Source organism: Numenius arquata, chromosome 2 (assembly GCF_964106895.1).
Source record: "Numenius arquata chromosome 2, bNumArq3.hap1.1, whole genome shotgun sequence".
NCBI lineage: Eukaryota > Metazoa > Chordata > Aves > Charadriiformes > Scolopacidae > Numenius > Numenius arquata.
The window spans coordinates 83,432,863-83,453,291 of NC_133577.1; the positions used below are offsets into that span (position 1 = coordinate 83,432,863).

Here is a 20,429-nt window from a genome sequence, read left to right on the forward strand (position 1 = left end):
AGAGAGCAAGCCACCGTGCTAGGTGGCTCAAAGCCCTGGTGTGCTGCTGGTGAGGATGAAGCACTGCCTAACGCCTCTCCCTGCCAAGATTGGCAGAATAAGTGTTTTGCTGATGCTTTGCCTTGTCTTTGATTTCAGTGAGGGCTGCATGAGGCCTTTGGGGAATAAACCTATCTGCTGATGTAGTATATGACCATAAGATATTTAGAGATACATTTATAGCTTCCTGAACAAGACTGAATTAATAAATTATGTACTTAAAACAAAATGCAGTGAAAAAAAATATTCCTGGACTAATACCTTCTTTTTCCACAATAGCTAGAGAAAATCTGAAGCTGAGATAGCTCTTCAGCTGCTTTACATGCTAGGACCCTGTCATTTAGTGAAAGGTCACTGACATAATATTCCCCTTGTGAGTGCAATTTTATCCTATTAAAGATTAGCCCTAACAAATCCTCCCTAGACATAAACCCAATTCAAAGACTTCTTTGTTTGAAGATCTTTCTTAATTTGTTCCAATTTGTGATCTGCTCTTAATTGTTTTCATGTCACTGCAGGGGATTCCGAGCAAATACAAGTGACTCACTGATTTGGGAGTCCTGTGACCTTGCTCAGAGAGGCTTTGACAGCACAAGGGTGGCACCAATCATTTCCTACAGAATAAAGAAGGGCTTGGGATTGTAGAAAGGCATGTACATCTTCATTGCATCTCTGCAGGGAGACCGGACCCATTCACTCTCAAAGGACATGAACAAAACGGCTGCATAACTTGCTAATTGTTAATTGCGCACTTGACTTTTCACCTTAGCTACTTACGTATGGACTTTTCCACCTTCTCTTTAAGTGACCAGATAAAGCCTTTCTCTGTTTCATCAGTGCTCCTCTTCCAGATGTTTTTAAGGAGGAGGGGGTAGCGCGTCAGTCGATGCAAAGGAGCGACCAGCAGCTCCGGCAGATGCAGCCTCTTGCACTGTTCGTTTTGCTCACACCACTGCTGAAGACAAGGAAAACCTGCCTTAGGCCTCAGCTTGCTTCCTGGCAGAGAGGCAGCACAGAGTTTTCTGCATCGTCAATTGACTGTAATGAGACAGGGACTAATCAAAGATGAACTTCTCACACAGTGAGAGCAAGGACAGGGTAAAAGCTCTATACAAGGGGAATCACATGGCTCCTCCAGGTTCTCTTTCTGCATTGCTGCTTCCCATTTCAGATGCTGTGGCCATACGAGCAGGTCAAGCAGGGCTCTTATTTATCTGCCATTTTAATTTCATCAGGAAAACCTTAGTTATGTTTGAGGGCCACTTTATGTTTTGTGTCACCTGCTACTTCCCACTGGGGACCATTTTCCTAGGCACGAGTGCATGAAATCCTTGTCGGGGAGCAAGTGATGTGAAACTCCCAGGCCTTAAAAGCTGCAGAGTTTGGCTGCTACAGAGAGGTCTCCTCCCAGTTTTGGGCTGCCTGTGAGAAAAGCCCACTTCTTCAGGTTTCTCTTTCTCAGCCTGTAATTTTGAAGGTCAATCTTAAGTATTTACAGGACATACTGGTCTGCTAATGAGAAGTCAGAAAGAACAGAGCTCTCTTCCTGGGAGCCCCACCACTGCTCTGGCTGGGGTTGTTGCTTCAGGCAGATGCAGTGTCACAAAGAAAGAGCCTGCTCTAGTGCTGTAACTTTACAAAGACATTACTGATAGCTCTTTCCAGCCTTAGAGGGAGGTAAATGCTCACTTACTGGTAGTATTTTGATACCACCTTCTACAATTGCTTTATCTATGGTTAAGCAAAACCTGTCAGAGGAGCTAAAACACTGCCATTGCAGAGGGGTTGCTTGCTGTTCTGTCCAGGACATTGGGTCAGTGAATACCCATGAGCGAGGAAGGCAGCCCAGCTTTCTTTCCAGGGCTCAGCCAAAACCCACCCCACTCTCTCATCACAGACTCCCAAGACCCATGAAAGCACTGACATCCTCCTGGATTTTATTCCCCTTGTTTTGGCTTGTATCATATACTCCTTTCCTCAAGCAGAAGGAAGCCATCGTACACTTCTCCAGTTTTGAGGTTTGTGTATGTCACTGCTGATGCAGCACAGTGGTCCCACCCAACATCTAAACCAAGCTCATAAGAGATAACCCCCTGCAGTTCAAAAAATCTGTGTAAAATGCAATCTACACAGTTTTGCTTCCAATGAACTTTCCTAGTTTGCTATTAAAATCCTGTCATAAGGCAGGAAGGCTGAAGACAATGACAACAACAACAAAACCATCACTTTACTTTCAAGTAGGTGCCAAAATCTTCTCTCTGTCTCAGGTTTTCCAAGTAGAAGACAGCAGAAGTATAATTAAGGCAATAAATCTGGTGTGTCTGGCAGAGGTCACCCTGGAAAAACTGCAGAAAAGACTTGGAAACTTATCAAGAAAGAAAAAACGTCAAGACAAAGGGAGGAACAACATTTTTGGTTTTGTAACGTGCATTTCCTTGGACCTTGGAAAACAGAGGAAGAGGTAAAGGGGGAGTTAAAAAAGTAAAGTTAAAAAGTAGTAGAAGTGGTAAAGTAGTAAAAAAACACAACAGGACTCAAGCAATGCACGAGAGCACAGTTCTAACAGCTCAGCAGAGGTGTGAAGCACTTAGACTTTGTCACTTTATATCTGAGTGTGTTACATAGCTCAGAAATGTTGAGTGCCATCCGTGACAGTTTTGTCTGAGATTTTGTCTGTCTCACACAAGCATTATTGATAAGAATGCCTGAAGTTAGAGGTAATGGGGGTGAGAAGCCAAGCTCTAGCCTCACTTTCCCTTTTAAAAATCCTAACCCTGTTTTAGTATTTTCCAAGAAGTTTTCTAATGGCCCCTACTGCTGGGGAAAGTTCAGGTCTGTGAATTGATTTTCTGTCTGTATTAGTAATTCCAACTTTTCAGTCTTTGGGAAGTTGTGCAGAAAATACTATGCATGTGGGAGAGCCCCTGGAGAGTGCTGTTTGGACAACCACCTTGTTTGCAGTGCAGACTGCCCCAAAGGGTTTCAGGGACTTGCTCTGCAGTGGCTGGATAGCTGTGCCTCTGCCTCTCTGTTGCTTAGCAGACACAGGCCACACTGCAAGAGGTATTTCAATCCCATTGAGCTCTTAATAAAGCATTTAAATACACTTGTGGATCTGGTGCATGGAGTAAAGGAAGGAGTGGAAGGAGGTAGGCAACATCCAGCAATGGGGCTGGGGTCTGGTCTCAGGGAAACGTAGAGCAAGAAGCTCACCTCTGCTGGTGGCAAAGTCTCCTCAAGGTCTGGGCTGCTGTTCCCCAGGAAGGGAAAATATTTCCACGCTTTGTTCCACGTATAGAGTACCTTTCCATGACCACCTCAAACATGGCAATGAATAAAAAGTAAAACATCCGACTGACAGGAGGTGCTTGAGGCTGAGACCAAACTGCCTGTGACAGATGGCTTGTCCCTGATTGACTTGATTGCTCTAAAGCACCTGCACGCTATGATAAATGGTCTGCTGCAAGGACTTGCTGATATTAAGCAAGAATACTTCTAATTACGTTACCTTTCTGAGTATGGAGCTGAAATCCATAGGAGAGTCTGACTTGCTGACATGCTCCTTTATAGTTTCAAAAAAACTTTTCAGAAAACCGAGACTTATCTAAATAAGGGGAAAAACAAACAAACAAACAAAAACCCAAAAAGAAATAAGCATCAGAGATCTTCTGAAGTTAAGTTTAAAACAACTTTATTTCCCATCCCTAGCCTCTTCAAACGCTTCAAGCCTAACGGGACGTCTATACTTATCTACCCAACATTGCCAGAATTAGCTTCAGAATTACACCTAGAATGCTTTAATTAGTCAGAGTCTAAAACAAATCTATACAAATATCCACTGACATCATAATAATGCCATATGACAAAAGCTTTGAAACAAGATCAGTTATTCTATTTAAACTTATTTTAGAGTAGCAGCTGTATTTAACATGAATTGACATAAAAAATTGCAATGGATGAATGTTGTCTACTGGAAAACGCTGATTTTGTAGGACAGCTGTGACAATTAAGGAAGTCTTCATGGTCATTTGAAGAAGATACCATCTTTCATAGTTTAAGTTTATTTCATGCTATCAGAGATGAGAGAAATACTGATAAAATGCCGTAAAAAGTTACATATTCCCTATAAGTTAACTTTATATGTTTGCACTGGATTCAAGGGTGCCTGCAGAGTCAGTCAGATGTGGGTGAAAGCCTGCTCCTAACCTGAACTTGCCTTCTAAACACAGTATTTGCACACAAATTGATGACAAGGCTCAGCTTTAGGCCAAATTTTAGTCCAGAAGGGAACATCATCCTCTGTGATACTGCTACAAACTGCTGTTGTAGCTGCACACACTGCTTGCTTTGGTGTATTTATGAGGCAGGGTTTCTTATAGGAGGATGCTTATTCTTTCATTTTGACAAGGGTGCATTTCACACCTTTTACAGCATGCATTTTTTTTCATAGATTCAACCTGTTGTCAAGAAGAAATGCTTGCTATAAAATGCATGAAAAAAAGGCATAAAAGGCATTGAAAGCAGCTACTTTCTCCTATATATTATCACTGTTTCATATACAAGTATGAATAATCGATGATCACTTATCATCCTCATTAATAAGGACAACAAAATCAGAAAACAAAATAGGAAATGCATTAAAGATAATTGTCTCAAGATATGACCAAACTCCAGCCAAACTCAAAGCTTTCGTGATTGCTAAATGGCACACAGCAGTATACCCCACTCCCTTCTTTGAACAAGAATGAAGGAATCAGCTGCCACACGTCAGCTGAACTCTAGCAGCTGGCTGCATGTATGGTCTTAGCCCACACCAAGCGCAAGGTGAAACACATCAGCTAAAAATCTCTTTTCTTGTATCTCCAAACCTGCTCAGGTGGTCACTCACAGTGGCTCATCTGGTGAGTGGTGAGTCACTGAGCAGAGATGACTTGCTCTTGTGTTTGAGCTCTGGCTAATTGTTCCTGCTCTGAAGAGTTTTCCTGCTTTTATTGTTTTGGCTAAGAAGGGAGATGTTAACTGTTAAGGCAAGGGAATTATAATAAGGGAAAGAACTTGAAGTAAGCCACCAGCTTAGGGTATGTGATGTGATTGAGAGCAGTCGTTCAGCTTACGCAGCTGAAGAGCCCCTTCCAATATTCACTTCACGGTTAAGGGTGAGGTGTCCTGTAAGAGAGCTATCAAGGTAAGAAAAACTTCTGTTTTGCTTCTAAATATATGTAAAAGCTATTTTGGAAACCTCAACTAGAGAGGGGTGGCCATCATTCTGCCCTACCTGAGTGGCATAGTAGATAGCAAAGCCTTTGTGCCCATCTTTTTGTGAAAGGAAACTTGTAGTTACTGTAGTTGTTTTGCCATTCTTACTGTTTTTCTGTGAGGTTGGTACAGTCAGAGTTTATTTTCATAAATCCTTTTGAAAGGATGCTGCTTATGGGAATTGGTCTCAAACTCGTGTTTACTTTAGAAACTACTCTTAAATGAGCTCTCCTCTGTATTCAAATGCCTGTTTATCTTTTGCTGGAGGCATATGAGAATAATTTGCACTTGTGAAATTTGACCCCCTCTGATACACAAAATAGAAATGAAGGAAAGACTAATTATTTGAACTAAGTTCCAAATGTGATCATTGAATCTGTATAGAAGCTTTGTAGATGGTTTCTCATCTCCTTATATTGTGCTGGTTGATTTCTGATCTCAGTAAGACTTTCTTTTTTTTACTCACCTTGTTTAACTCCTCTAAGTTTGCAAAAAGTCTCCACAAATCCACATCCAAGAGAAATTCATTACTCTGGAGGCATTTTAGAGTGTTCATAAATATCTTTAAAAACAAAACAAATCCACGTTATTTACTATTTTTGCCAATTCAATCTATCTCATTTTTATTTTTTTTTTCCCAAAAGAGCATGTTTTCACTGTAATTCTCATGAAATGATCATTTGATTTGGGGAAGGTAGAAGAGAAACTTTCCCTGACTTGCCTAAAGGCTAAATATTGGGCTTTGTGCAAGGAGGAGGGTATGAGTGATGCCTCTGGTATGTCTCTGTGGCTGCCACGGAGGCAGCTATGTCCCTGCTGTGCTCTCTGGTTGAGTAGGGGCAACTTAGCCCCATGCAGACCCGTGTGAAGGAATTAATAATAACACCAGAGTCATAGTAACAGCTTTCTATGACCTTTATAAATGCTTTCCTTCCTACCCCATGCAACTGCTGCTATATAAGTTGTTTAAAGTTACTATGGGGAAAAAAAAATGTTGCAATAGCATTAAGTAGAGCGCTTATGAAGGTTTTTCATCTCTTTGGATTGTTTTATTAACCTGTATTGAGTGAAAACTCTATGTGTATTTATTGGCTAAGTTCTTATATTATTTAAGCTCTGATGGTGATCTCGAGCTGTGCTGAATCTGACCTAAATCTGACGAAAGCTTAAAAAATGTAGATTACCAAGTAGAATTTTTTGTGTATGTGTGAAAAGCATTAATGAAAAAACCCATCACCCAGGTGCCAAGACTGAAGAGCTAGTGAGAGTGGTTGCTTAGCCTTGTGTAATTCTTCAGTTGCCACGAACAGTTGACCTGAGAGCTTAGAGGGGATTTACGGTGGTCTTAAAGCTCCCTGTGGAGATTCATTAAAATCACTGGAATATTTCTATACTGGGAAGTACTTAGAGTAGCAGGTATCAGTAAAGCTGGCTGTCCAAATTCAATGGGTTCTTTCTTTGGCAGGAGAGTTTGGGAAGCTGCTACAGACTGAATGGTTTATCATTCACAGGTCATGCAGGGCTGGCTAAGGCTTGTCTGTGAGTTCCTAGAGCAGACTCAGCAGGGGGTCTGCCTGTCTTCTGTTATCCTCACCTGTCCCAGCATTCACCTGTTTTTAATCTTCTCAGATCTCTAAACAAAGTGTGTAGAAGGAAAGACACTTCCATCCTGGCTTGGGTCAAAGGTCCTGTCATCCACTGTCCTCTCCCTCCCTTGTTCTGCCCCGCCATGGAGTACAGCCCACTCCTCTATTTGTTCCCTTACCTTTGCAGTACTTCTTGTACTGCCTGGGCTAACATTTCTGCAACATGGAAAATGTTTCACTAATCTTTTTCTTTTGACTAATAAGAGAATAGAAATTGTCTGTGCAAAATAAGAGAAAAATGATAGGAAGATATATAGGGAAACTCCATCCTTTTAAACGGATACGTTAACTTTTGATGTGTGATGAATGCAAATGATATACCTATTCTTCTAACAGTGTGCAATATTGTTGTCCATATTTCAAAGCTCTTAAAATTTACCATGATGGAAGCAATTTGGAGTTTTGGGGACAGTACTTGTTTTTCAGTTTGCTTGATTTCTGGTAATATTAGAACTATGAGTCTGGTGAATTCTGAGGTTTTCATGCTCTAGTCAGGATAATCTAACCACAGCTCTGTATGAAATTAAACGAAGAGTATAATGTTAGAGACTAGCAGTAGAGAAAAATCCAGTATAGACAATTGGAGAGTGGCTTCAGTTCAGTGTTAGTGAGAGGAACAGTGGAGTATCAGCTGAAACTACTGGAAAGATCTGCAATCAGGTAGTGTTTGCAAAGCACTATAAAGTAGTTTCCAGAACAGGAAATGCCATCAAGAGGATAAAACACAAAGGGAACTGTGGAAACAGGATGAGCTGGCAAGATGGGAGAAAAATCAAGAGCTTATATCATTCCCGCATAGACACCCAGTGCGCTGTTACAGGTGGCTTTATGTCTGCAGTGCTGACAGCAGGGAAAATAATGTTTCATTATTTGTGAGGATTGAAATCTGAAGTTACCGTCTTGAGAACCAGCAAATGATCCAGAAAGTAAGTGCATTCACTTGTGAAAAGTTCCCACACTGCTGCTTCTTTTTGCACTTCTAACCGGCTGTTGACATCTTTCTGCTCAGTCTGTTGTGCCTTTATAAATTCATGCCAGGATTTACTCTATTGATTGAAGAAGAAAGAAAACCACTGACTGTTGCATCAACTGCTTCAGACCTTATGAAAAGAATCTATGATCTGTTTGCCCATGTAAAGAGCCCGACTGCCAGTATTAGCGATTCTTCTGAAAGCTTAAAGATTCCTTTAAAAAGATTAAAAAACCTGTCATTTTCCTCCAAAATATTTATAGTATGAACACACTCAATTTGAAAGTATCACAGTGTGATAGTCTATTTGTAGGATGCTGTATCAAAAAATAGTGGGCTGCTTGCAAATGCTAAGGAATTTAATCTGTCGTGCTGCTGCTGGAAAGCAGGGATAGATAGTAGCTTCCTCTTTTCCAGATGGTAAAATCAAGGTACCAAAGCACTAGGTCTTCATAGGTACTTGGATATTGTTTTGTTTGGTCTTAAGGCGGACACTATCACATTACTGACTTGCTCCAAAGTGAGACATTCACATATAAGTCAGGCACTGATAGGAGTCCTCAACAACCAAGTCTATGGGGAACTGCATATAATAGCCTGCTGGGAGAAACAAAAGGTCTGCCCTGGAGGGGGGATGGTTTTAGATGTGATTATCTGAATATCACCCTAGTAGCCCGATCTTGGTATTTCTATGGCTAGGGGGCCCTGGAGGCCGGGAGCCTTGTTTATCTGGCAGACATCTTTAGTGGGATTTCTTCAGCTGAACCCTGTTGCTGGCACTGACCACTCCGTGGCTGCCTCTGAACGCTCCCCTAAGGCAGCCGTAGGGGTCACCCTGCCCCATTTGGCATCTCTGTGATGTTGCAGTTTCTTTCCCCAGATCTGCAGGCACCGCTGAGAGGGTTGTCTTGATGCCTTTTTTGAAGGTGGTACCTCCTTGATCTAGGGCAGTCTGGAAGTCTGGCAAAATCCCGGTGGTTGTGAGGGCCCTTGCTAACCCTCTATAACACTCACAGTTTCCCGGTCACTCCTCCGCTTCAAACAATAAAAATATACCTTATGCTTTATACATTAATTTTGCAGAAAGGTCTCTCATCCAGATTAATGTAGTGAAAAATGGTAACTTGAAAAGAACAGAAAACTTTTATCCCCATCTTTAAGTTGCTCTTCAAGTTATCCTTGTTACAGTATACTGAGTATTTTGTTACCTTAAAGCAGAAAAATTCATATGTGCTGCAGTCTATCATCTTAATGGTTGAAAGACAGTTTTCCAGATCAGATGCTTGCTTCTGTTTGTCTTTACCCTATTGAATGACAAAAAAGCACCCGTGATTCATACAATGTTTTAAAGACCATTAAAAAGTTTACCCAGCTCAGTAACCTTGCTCTGATCTGTAAGGAGCTTGCCCTTAACTGAGTGATTTCCTTGTATTTCCAGGCTCTCCTACACAGAGATGAGGCAGTGATGGCAGGTTTATTTGTGGCAATGGATGGAGCGTGTAGGTGGCTTAGGTGTGGATGTGTAAGATCTTACTTATGTAACGCAGAAGTCTTTGGCAGGGCAAATCATTGGTATGGCAACAGACAATGGGCTGTCCTCAGAAGACAGAACAAATAAAAAATTTTGCCTCCTTCAGCACTGTCAAAAGTAGGGGACAAAAAACTCATAGTTGAAATCATCCTCCTGGCATATGTATACAAACCTTGAGTGTTTGCTTATTTATTTATTGTTTAAAATTTTTTAGTTGAGCTACATATTAAAAAAACTCCTTTGGTCAGCTGCTGAGTAGCATTTATAAAATAAGCTTTTAGAAAGCTTAAAGAGCAGGAGGAGTTTGTCTGTGTGAGGGATCATGAAATAAAAACAATTGCTTTTGGTTAGGCTTTGTTTTTCAGGCCGACAGTGCCATGTAAAAAGTTTAATCAATATTTATGAACTCTAAATTAGTGCTGTGATCATAGACTTACAAGGTGTTTGCCTAAGTTTTATCCGCTTTCTGGAACAGTATACTCATACTTCATGGATTTCCATTGTCTGAACTTTAGGCACTGATCTCAAGCCAATTTTGAAATATGTGTTTGATTATAATATCAGAAATTCAGAGTTCAAGCTCAACTCTTAGTTTTGAAAGATACCTTGAAATGGAGAAGAAACAATAATGCAATTACATATACACCCACACTTAACCAATGCACCAGCAAATGAATCTTCATAAATTAAATTTTACGGCATTTAATAGTCTCAGAAACCACTTTTGGCAAGATATCAAATTTTTTTGCAAATTTCAAATATTTTTCTGAATTTAAAATTTCTCAGTTTTAGGCAATGCTCCTTCAAATGCTATAGAAATGCTTGCAAATGAAGTAGGAACTCTTGTATGGGCTAATCTGAGTAATTGCATTGGTTTCACTTGCACAAACTCTTCTTTGATAACTGAGATTTAGAAGATAAAATGCAGAAAATATTAGGAAGGGACTGTTTACAATTACATGTTTAGGGGTGCAAAGTTATCAAGATACTTGTAAATGATTTTTTTGAATGATGAACAATGCTCAGAAAGGAAATTTGGACACCGTAGTAAGTGAAAATTTTTGTAACTAGAAAAGACAAGGAAATATGTTAGATGAGGAAATTAACTGGAGTGTGTTGGTGTGTATGCTTTTACTGGCGAGTGTGAGGGTGCCCATGAGGACAGGAAAGGCCTAAGAAAGCATCTAAAAAGCTACTTTGATAGGTAAAGCCTAGATCCTTTCCGTGCAGGTGGGAGTTAGGCAGATACTCCAAAGCCCTAAGGTACTAAGGGGTTGGTTGGCTTGCAGAATATGCGGGATATGTGGTCAAAGCAATGATGTGACTGACTTACCCACCTTGGGCTCTCTTAGCCTGAGGAGCTGCACTGGTCCTGCTGCCACCACTGAGCACCTTGAAGGGGGTCTCCTGCATTGCCCACCCCACTCTGCCCTCTTGGTACCAAGGACACTTCTCCTTCCACCACCTATGGGGACGTGCATCACGTGCAGTGGCAGAGGGTTGCACTACCTTTGTTACAGATTAATGTCCAAGCAATCCCAGGGTGGGCTGAGACCTCTGAGTTCAGCTCATCTGCTGTCTGCCTTGGTCCAAGGGCAGTAAAGAAACTGTCTTTAAACAGGTTAGTTGTGGGAGAAAGCAAGGTCAGTGCAAGGAAAAAAACATGGTGAAATACTCACAACTCCTTTTTTGGCAAATGGCCACCTTGGCTTTTTGGACTCTAATGGGTAAAACAAATGTGTTATCAGTAAAGAAACAAATAGCTAAAAATAAAACTGTTATTTATATACTTATTTATTTTTAATTTTTTTTTTTTTTTACATGAAGCCTGATATACTATACTTGGCTCAGATTTAATACTTGTGTTAAGGCAGTTTGTGCACCAGACTTAAAACCCATTAAGCCTATTGGGTTCCTCCCAGCAAGAATTATATCTATCTATGATGGGATCTTGGATGATGCTAAACACTCCCACTTGCTGCAGATGATCAATGTCTGATTGCCAATACTTTACATGGGAAAACACATTATGCCTCAAGCCAATTCTTGAAGATAATCATTGTTTTGAGGCAAGAATTAGGGTATGTCTGCTCATTAGTAATATCTTGGAGCTATGCAGGTATTTAAAACTCCTGTGAGTAAACAATCCTGTAAATCCTAAGTCTCAGGTCTGTCATGGGCCTGGCACAGTGGTGCAGGCTGTAACTCATAGTCCTTAGTGAGGCACCGGGAGAGCTGGGAATCCAGATGTAGGAGTGCACTGGTAAGAGGTGAGGAATGCCTCTGTTTGTTCAGCAAGAAATTTGAAAGAGTTTTCTACATGTGCCACCTGTGTGTGACTGGGAATCACAGTTGAAACTTTCCCCTTTTGGATTTTGAAAGCCTTCGTCATTCTTTCTGGGGATGGCTGTCTTGTTTGCTTTCATGAAACTGCTGGTTGTGACCTTGACTTACTTATTTTTTGAGAAAATTTTCATCTCTGGTCACCAGCATCGTCTGGTCTCTGTCAATCACGCTATACTATATTCCACAATAGCTGCTTGTGGAAACTACTTGCAGTTCTACATTTCAGTGTTGGAAGGTCTTGTGAGCAACCTCTAGCAATGAATTGGGCCTGCTGCCCTTGTGATTAGAGCACTACTGGAAAGGGTGGCACAGGCCTCTCTCTTCCCTCTGCCTGAAGCTGTGCAGGTAGGAATTTGCAACTCAACTGCCTGCAGATGGAGATCCTGGCCTGGGTTCTGGTTGCTTCTAGCCTGTGTAGGAGCGAAGTGATCCATGTCTGGCCCCCCTCATCTACCTCTTACATTTTGCATTCAACAATAAAATGCAGACAAAACCAACCAACCAAAAAAAAACCCCAACAACAACAAAAAAACAATAAAAAGAAAGGCATTTTAAAATTAGCAATGCAGTCACTTTGGTGTGGGGTAACAGGATCCCCCATGGAGGCTGTGCTGCCTCACATGTCATCGTTGCACCAATCCTCCCTCCCAATCCCACATGTATGTTTTCATTGTGGCTTTTACTGGGCTCAGCCGACCAAACCCAACCCTGTATCTGACCTGCGCTTAGCAGGAGGGCCGCGTGGGGCAGGTAGTCCATGGCACCATCTGAGACCAGGAGGTCTCCAGGGAACACCTCGAGTCCCGGCAGACTCACTACCACGGAGCTACGCCTGCGCTCGGTTAATCTGTGAGACGCAACAACAACACACATCATCTCTCTCCTCCCATGGCTGCAGAGGAAACTTCTGTAGTGCTTCTTGCTGATACAGGAGGAAATGAGCTAAAAAACCAAATGACAGTGGCTATGGCATAATGTGGTAAAGGTACAATGAGTAGAAAATTTCAGTGATTGACAGAAAATATCTAATCACCTTTCCAACTCCACATTGTTGCTGAGATCATGGCCATGGCTTGCTTCAGATAATAGGTACTTGAAGAATTTAAATATTGGAAATTCCTAGGTTCTTCTGAGATTAGGCATAAAGTCGAGATTTCAGAATCTATGTTTTGGCACTGGAGTCCAAAGGAGCAGTGAAGTACCATGTCCTAAACTGATACGTGGGTTGTCATTACTCTGTTACTACTTTGTATTAACTTGGCAGTGCTAGATTAATGATTGGACTTGATGACCTTAAAGGTCTCTTCCAACCATAATGACTCTGTGATTCTGTACTTTCAACCTTCATATAACTCAGGTGATTTCAAGAAAAAACAGCATAATAGTGAAACCCTTAAAATGTTGTGGTTTGGTTTTTTTTAGTATTTAATTTTTTGGCTAGTTTGTGTTATTTTCTTTCTAAATGTCTTTGGTGTTGTTTCTGCTAATTCAAATATTTCGTATTTTGAGTATAATATGACTTAATGGCCCTGCTGGTTGAAAACAAGTGGCTCTTTCCAGCTATTGTTGTTACAGACAGAGGGCATTGTCCAGGATGTAGATCCGTCAAGTGAAGTGACACAGGCATTCTGTATCCAACAGCATGTTTGTGCCAGGGACTGCTTGAATTCAAATACAAAAACTATTGGTGCGCATCAAAAACCTTTTTGGATTTTGCTAATAACTCACACCGATACCAATTAATTGTGTTAGTGTACTGTTGCAAAGTGACTGCTGTCTACAGCTGCTGTTGTGCTACTTTCAATTGACTGCGCGTGAAGACTGCATTAAAGTTCAAAGGGTCAGTAATTAAGTAGCTGAGGGAGGAGGCTTGAAGTGCGTGTACATATATAAACATTCTCTTTTTCAGTCAATAGTTATTATGTATGGTATTTTTGGTCAGTTAAGTGTAATCTTTTTTTTTTTTTTTTTTTTTTTTTTTTGCTTAGGGAGATATCTTACTGTGTGTATCTAGCCATTTACCAACACCTGGCAGGTATATTTTCACTTTAAGTGCATGAAATTGACAACTTGTCAACTGGCAGATGACCTCTGAGGTAGAGAACTGGGATTGGATGTGTATAGCAGGACATGGAGTTTATGCTTTTTGTTGTGATCTGACAGTGACATTGTTTGCAATTGCCTTAGCTAAACTGACTGAACTGCAGAGACAAAAGGAAAGACTGCTCCTAACAACAGAGTGGGCTGCAGGCTACCAGGAATGCCAGGTCTGGGACTTTTAACACATGAAACATGGCCATATTAGGGCTTGAAAAACACATGCCGAGGGGTTTACAATGTGGAACATACGAATTCTCCACAAGCTTTTCCTTTTCTGATAGCCCTACTGAATGGGGAACATAGGATCTGTTTATTTAACTTTAGTGATTTACAATGAAACTCTGAGGCTTCTCATGAAATTGAACCTAACACGTGGTTTGAGAGCTTTTGTGGATGGGGTCTGTTTCTTGGTTTGTTTGCAAGCCCATACCAGTGCAAGGGAGACCGCTTGCTGTTGAGGTGCGCTGAGTGCTACCCAGTGCAAATTTTCAGTGCTGGTAACAATTGTATTAAGATGCTTCTGAAACCTCTAGTGAGTCCACGATGCAATCTCTTGGGCAGGTGGGTTATTATACAAGCCAGATGCTGCAATATAGTACAAGGATCATTCTTAAAGTTGTCACTACTGTACTAGGAAATCCAGGAGATTTATTTCAGGTTGGATTCACAGTAAAATTTTGCCAATGTATTATTGATTTTTAAAGTAACTTGCCTACTGCAATTTTAGAATATATTATGAACTGGGAGACTAGGAGCTTATGAAGATTAGTAACAGGAAGCGTAGTTTCGTTGTAACCAAGTTAAATGGTGTTGCTTCCCTAGATCAAAAAGGCCTTGAACTTCAGATGCACAAGTGTCTAAACATGCTCTTCACATAGGTCTGCAAGCCTGTGATGTGTGGGAGCATGCCAAGGTCACTTGGATGTGTATCTACAAAATACCTTTGCAATCTGACATGCCTGGGCTGATATATGGATCGCATGCCTAAATTATGTACTCATGCTTCACAGATGAAGGTACAGGTATCTGTGATCACCTGCCTGATACCTGTAGACATATTAGATAAATTAGGTGCTTTTGTTGGTTTTACTGGAGAAATTAAACTACTGAAGTGCTGTGTAATGCAATTTACCAGTTTTTGAGTCTATATGCAATGTTTTATTATCTTTTCATACCTGCAGACCCTGTAGCTTTACCTTTTTTTTTTTTTCAGTTTTTGTTTGTTTTTCTTACTAGGGGCAGAGGACTGAAGTGTTTGAGTGAAAGGAATGTTTGTACTTTAGGAATGAACTCAAGCACCTGAGGAGATATTGCCTACAATAATTCCTCCTTTAAATTTTCTTGCTTTGTGAAACAAGATAATGTCACATATTTGTATTACAAAGTTATGGGAAATTATTAAAGACACTGATGCAGCTCACGTCTGGAAAAATAAATATCCTGTGTATATAGTTGTTTCTAGGGCATGTAGAGTTTCAGCTGTTTGCTTTTTGGAGGTCTGTATCTTTATATGTCCATACTCTTAGCTTAACTAGCTGTCCCAGGGAACAGCCATCTAAATAAATCACCTGACTTAAAGAACAGATACGTTATTTAAAGGAATACCCACTAGATGAGAATAAAAGCAACTGAAGAGGTTACAAAGGCGAATATTATAGGGTGGTCACAGTGTGGAGGTAGCTGCCAGGTGATGACACTGTCACCCAGGCCACTCGGGAAGGATATTTGTACTCCCTGATTCAAAGAGTTAGCATGACACTTTATGGGCATATGGGGCATTAAAAGAGGAAGATGAGCACTTCAAGATAGATGAGCCCAACTCCCTCAATTCACTGAAAATAAGCTGCCCTGGCAGCTACTGAGAAGACTCTTCATTATCTGGTTGTCTTTAGAAAATAGTGCAATCCAGTTTTTCACCAAATCTCTGAGATGCTGAATGGTGCATGGAGAAAATGAACTCAGAGTAAACTAAAGGTTTTGTTTTATCAATGTTTCCTTCCACTTCAGTGTTGGCTTTAGCATCTCACCTTGTCTCCACCACACACACTTATCTCTGTGTTGCCCCTCTTATCCTTTTTGTTTGTTTATTTTGGCTGATTATTTTTAATCAGCATCAGTTCAGCATGTTGCCATGCCGACAGAGATGTACTGGCATTCCTGACTGAGGGCTGTGTGTGGGAAGGCTGTTTAAAATGAGTATTGCTGCTTTAAGAAAGCACTTTTGAAAGTACAGCCTGGGAGTAGGGAGAAGAGATGTTCGTTAAAACTGAAGAATGGAGGTATGTTTTTACCCTGGATGATATATGTCAGTCTTGGAGGAGGGTTGCCAACTGTCCCAATGTGCTTCTAGATGGGGAGAATAATCTGACATTTCAACAGTTTTTGCTGGCTGTAATAAGAAGGGATTAGCTGTTAAGGAGTTAGGCTAATGATTTGGATAAAGGAGGAGCTGAATAAAGCCCTTGCCCAGACCTTGGACCAAATTCAACTTGACAAAAAAAGTTTAAAGCAGAAACTGGTGATTTTTGTTTTATATTTCTGCACACACTAATATTGGTCAAGACAAAAAATAGAAATCATAATACATCATTCAAACCTCCTTTTGGCAGTCTTTCCTGTTGGTGGCTATGGAACAAAGCCTGCATTGTTCCTTGTGTGATTTCTTGATTTTTAAAATGTGTCTGGATAGAAGTCCAGAGCGAATATCCTAGCTGGCACATAGTGGCTTTCCTCTGAAGCTGCCAGGCAAGTGGTAACAAGAGAAGGTGTGTATGTTAAATGTTCAGTATTCTCCTGTTCAGCCGTTTCCATTCATTATTCTTCAAATTCTCCCCTGAAGTTTGCTACAGATCACACAAATCTTCACCCTGTCAGTGAGATATGCTTATCTATTACAGTTTTGAGTTGGATGAGCAGATTTTTTCCATAAAGGTACAGATCACCTGTTTTTGCACTGAGATGCAGAGATCTCTCCCCCTCCTCCTCTATCTCCATTGTAAATTCAAAAAGAGTAGGTTGGAAATAGCAACAATTCAGAAAATCTAGGAAGCCTCTTCTACAATGAACGTGTGGTTTCAGATGTATACACGCATCTGTTAAGCCTTGTCTGGGGAACTGCATTGTGTAATGACTCACAGGCTGTATCAGCCTGCTCCAACCCACCCAGTCCCAAACATAAATGTACTTTGAAACACAGACCTGCTTGTAAACTGCAGGTTATAACAGAGCTTTTACCTGAAAAATGAGAAAATACTGGGAAGAAGAGAAGATACAGCTCAACTAATGATGTCTACTGCCTAAATAAGTGAAACATGTTATGGTAGAGTCACAGAAGCAGTGACTGTAGAAGCATGGAAGCTGTTTGTTGCGAGGCTACTTCTGTTTTCATCAAGACTTGCTCACCAGTGCTGGTGCTTTTAATATACCTCACTCACCTGAAATCTTTAGGGGCATTAGGCAGTAAAGTGAGCATTGCCCCATCCCGCTGGTGAGAGAGGTATGGTTATTAAGGGAGGTACTAGCTCCCACTTCCTTGTTGTCTGGGGAGAAAATAAACTTTGTTTCCCTTCTGTAAACATTTAAACATCTTGAGGAAACAAACATCGCTGAATCAAACTAATTTCTAATCAGGCTTTTACTTTTTGATAATTGCTTGTAAGAGCTCGATGCAATTCACTGCCCAGGTCTACGGTATGCAACGCCTTATCTTGTCTGTACTAATTTACAAAATTCAAGTATTCATCTCAGTTTTAGGATTAACAGTCCCCCCATCGAGTAGTAGTCCTAGATCTGCTTTGCTCATGTAGGAGAACAATATTGAGCTGTTCTGCTAGTTTCTTTGCTCCCTTTTCCCTCCCATAAAGTTTTGAAGAATGTCGCTCAAGATTATGAGATGTTTCACATTCTTCAGGCTGAAATTTGACACTGCTAATCCAAGCAGCCAGACCTTCTGGCAGTTGGTTCCTAGTGCAGAGCTCTCCTATGGTCCAGCTGAAATATTGCGTAAAATATAGCTAAAACGTGTTGGGGTGAGGGCCACCTTTGAAAGAAAATTTCATAAAAAGGTTTAGTTTAACAAGCTGGTGACAGGCATTTCACAAAGCAAATTTACAAATTAAAGGCGAGTTACACATACTTGCCTCACCATTCAGTTTTGCCTTAGAGTGAAGCGGGCTCATAAAAAATGTAGAGAGGCGAAGGTTAGAGTAAGATAAAACAAATATGTTCATACCTCTGTATAGGCAATCCACTCTTCTGAAAGAAAGTGAGATATTCTTGTTACTTGGTCAGAAAGCAAGCAAACAATCTGATTTCATGGAAAAAAAAGTACTCATTTGTTAACAGAAAAGTACTGTATAGACTTTGGCATTGGCTGGTTATTTTCACTGTTGTGGAGAAAGGAAAAGAACTCATTTGATATCCAGAATGTTCTCTATATTTGAAGGGGGGGGGGAGGGGAGAATAGCTTTTGATCTGTGGCACAAAACTAACTGGTTAGTAAAGAGTTATACGCCTATTTTACACCATCCACATTCAGTGACAGTGTAGGTGCTTTGCATAAGGACAGAGTCAAGCACGTGTCTGAATTTAACTGCTTGTGCAAGTAACGCAAGGTCTTCGAGAGTAGATGTAGTAGCAAACCTGGCTTGTGCAGTGCATAACTTCCTTGGGGTGAAGTTACGGGGTACAGCTGAACAGTAGTTTGCTGCCAGGGAAAAAAAGAGGGCTAGCTTCTCCCTTCCTTATTTCTCTTTATTGGTGCTGGCACTCACTGGACTGGAGTTTCTGTTTTTTTCAGAAAAGATTGCACAACTACCTGCTCATTTACGGAGCTGAACATAAAAACGGAGGGGGGCAGTGAGTGGCAGAGCTAGGTAAGTGGAAAAAAAGAAAGGGAATGGGACCTCTGCCTTTGGTAGCAGCACACCTTCCATTTGGCTCAACCATCTTGAATGACTTCAGTCTCGGTTTTGTTGGGGTTAGTAACGCTATTTGGCAACACAGAATAGAGAACTGCCCCAGCTTAGGAAGAACACTGCTAAAGGACACTGGAAAGAAAATAATCTTCTAAAACCCAAACCAGAGCTGGATAAATTACTTAGTTTTGTTCTTTCATAGTCTCACAAACAGTTATACTGGTCCACCAGGGCGAATGGACAGAGGTAGGAAAGAGTGGCCATATACAGGAACAGACTAGGCCAATCTGATCACCAGGAGACAAGGCTGGAACTGTTGTCTCTTGCTGATTTGGAAGGAAAAATCGCCCTTCCTGACGAGCATAGAAGTTGATCTGTTTTATCAAAGGAATATGGGCCAGGTTGCAGTTCAGGTTAAGAACTGAGGTTTTGTTTACGCACTGGGCCATGATGGATCAACACTGAATATGCAAGACTGAAAATGAGGTTGCATCATCCCATTCCTCTTACCTGGACACTGTCCTGTGGTGTAGAACTGGGGCGGGGGAGTCTCCTAGGCAGCGTAGCAGAGCTGGCTCTCCAAGAGTTTTGGCGTGTCTCATTGGGACTGCCATTGCTGAGAGGATCTTTTTGGCTTGGCAGCTTTGATCTGGGGCTGGCAGACTCTGGATCTACTGTAGTTGTCTCAGACTTGGCTTTGGAAGACAGTAATTTTGCATGGACACAAGAAGGCAATGACAATGAGGAAGCTGTAGTGCACCGAGGTGGACTCTTACAAATGTGGTGAAGAGAACCAATGTATTCCTTTTGATTTCCCAGCTGACCTGTGTCACAGCAGTCCTGAAATGACAGTGCTTGTGAGGCAGAGGCCATCCTTAGACGCCTTAAAGTTGGAGAAGTGGAAATTCTGGCCAGAGCATGCCGGTCAAACTGGAAAGGCGCATGGTGGCTCTCAATGCACTCCTCCGTGGGAAGCTTCAGAAGTGAAGATTCTGTATAACCTCGTCTTCGAATGTAGTCACCTGGAAGCATGGTGTTGTCCATACAAACTGATACTGCCTGCTCTTCACAGGAACTGGAGGCATCTTCTGGACTGCTGCTTCCAGACAAAACAACATTTTCTTTATGAAGATCAGCTTCCCTGTTTTGAAATTCCACACTGATGCAGATTTCTCTGACTAGGTCTGGAGAATAATTAGAGCTTGGTTGTTGCATTCTTTATTTGCAGCATGAAGATTTACAGGTCTGCGTACCTAGGAAACATGATCAGAAAAGGTTCTTTAAAAATTGCCATATGAATTTTTATATGGGAAAATATGCAAATAGAAAAAAAAGATCTAAACAACATAATGTAGGTATGTGCACTGGTATGGAAACAATTGCCTGCACTTCGAATCCTGCTTAAAAGCAGGTTTCAACAGTTTCAGGACCCAATTTCAGCATGCTGTTTAAACAGCTGCTAATCCTGAGTGTGCAAGCAGTGTCAGCATCAGTTGGTAGAACTAATTAGATGGTAAAGGAACTCTGCTCATCTGGTACTGCAGCCGCCTAATTTCCTGTTGCCACTCCCCCACCAATAAGTGCCATTGTGACACTGCTGTACATGGGATAAAAATGAAGTCACT

At 41.2% G+C, this 20,429-nt stretch overlaps 1 protein-coding gene across 1 annotated transcript in view; it reads right to left on the bottom strand.

The window, feature by feature from the left end:
• Window positions 1–20,019, bottom strand: part of PLEKHG7 (pleckstrin homology and RhoGEF domain containing G7) — a 33,564-nt gene extending 13,545 nt beyond the window's left edge. The window contains exons 1-10 of the mRNA XM_074144238.1: window positions 19,315–20,019; window positions 18,120–18,142; window positions 12,508–12,635; window positions 11,122–11,162; window positions 9,120–9,215; window positions 7,838–7,987; window positions 5,762–5,857; window positions 3,548–3,643; window positions 2,271–2,384; window positions 817–991 (exon numbers count right to left, since the gene is read on the bottom strand). Coding sequence (XP_074000339.1) covers window positions 817–991; window positions 2,271–2,384; window positions 3,548–3,643; window positions 5,762–5,857; window positions 7,838–7,987; window positions 9,120–9,215; window positions 11,122–11,162; window positions 12,508–12,635; window positions 18,120–18,142; window positions 19,315–20,019 — 1,624 coding nt within the window. The remainder of the gene's footprint in view (window positions 1–816; window positions 992–2,270; window positions 2,385–3,547; window positions 3,644–5,761; window positions 5,858–7,837; window positions 7,988–9,119; window positions 9,216–11,121; window positions 11,163–12,507; window positions 12,636–18,119; window positions 18,143–19,314) is intronic.
• Window positions 20,020–20,429: the final 410 nt, after the last annotated feature.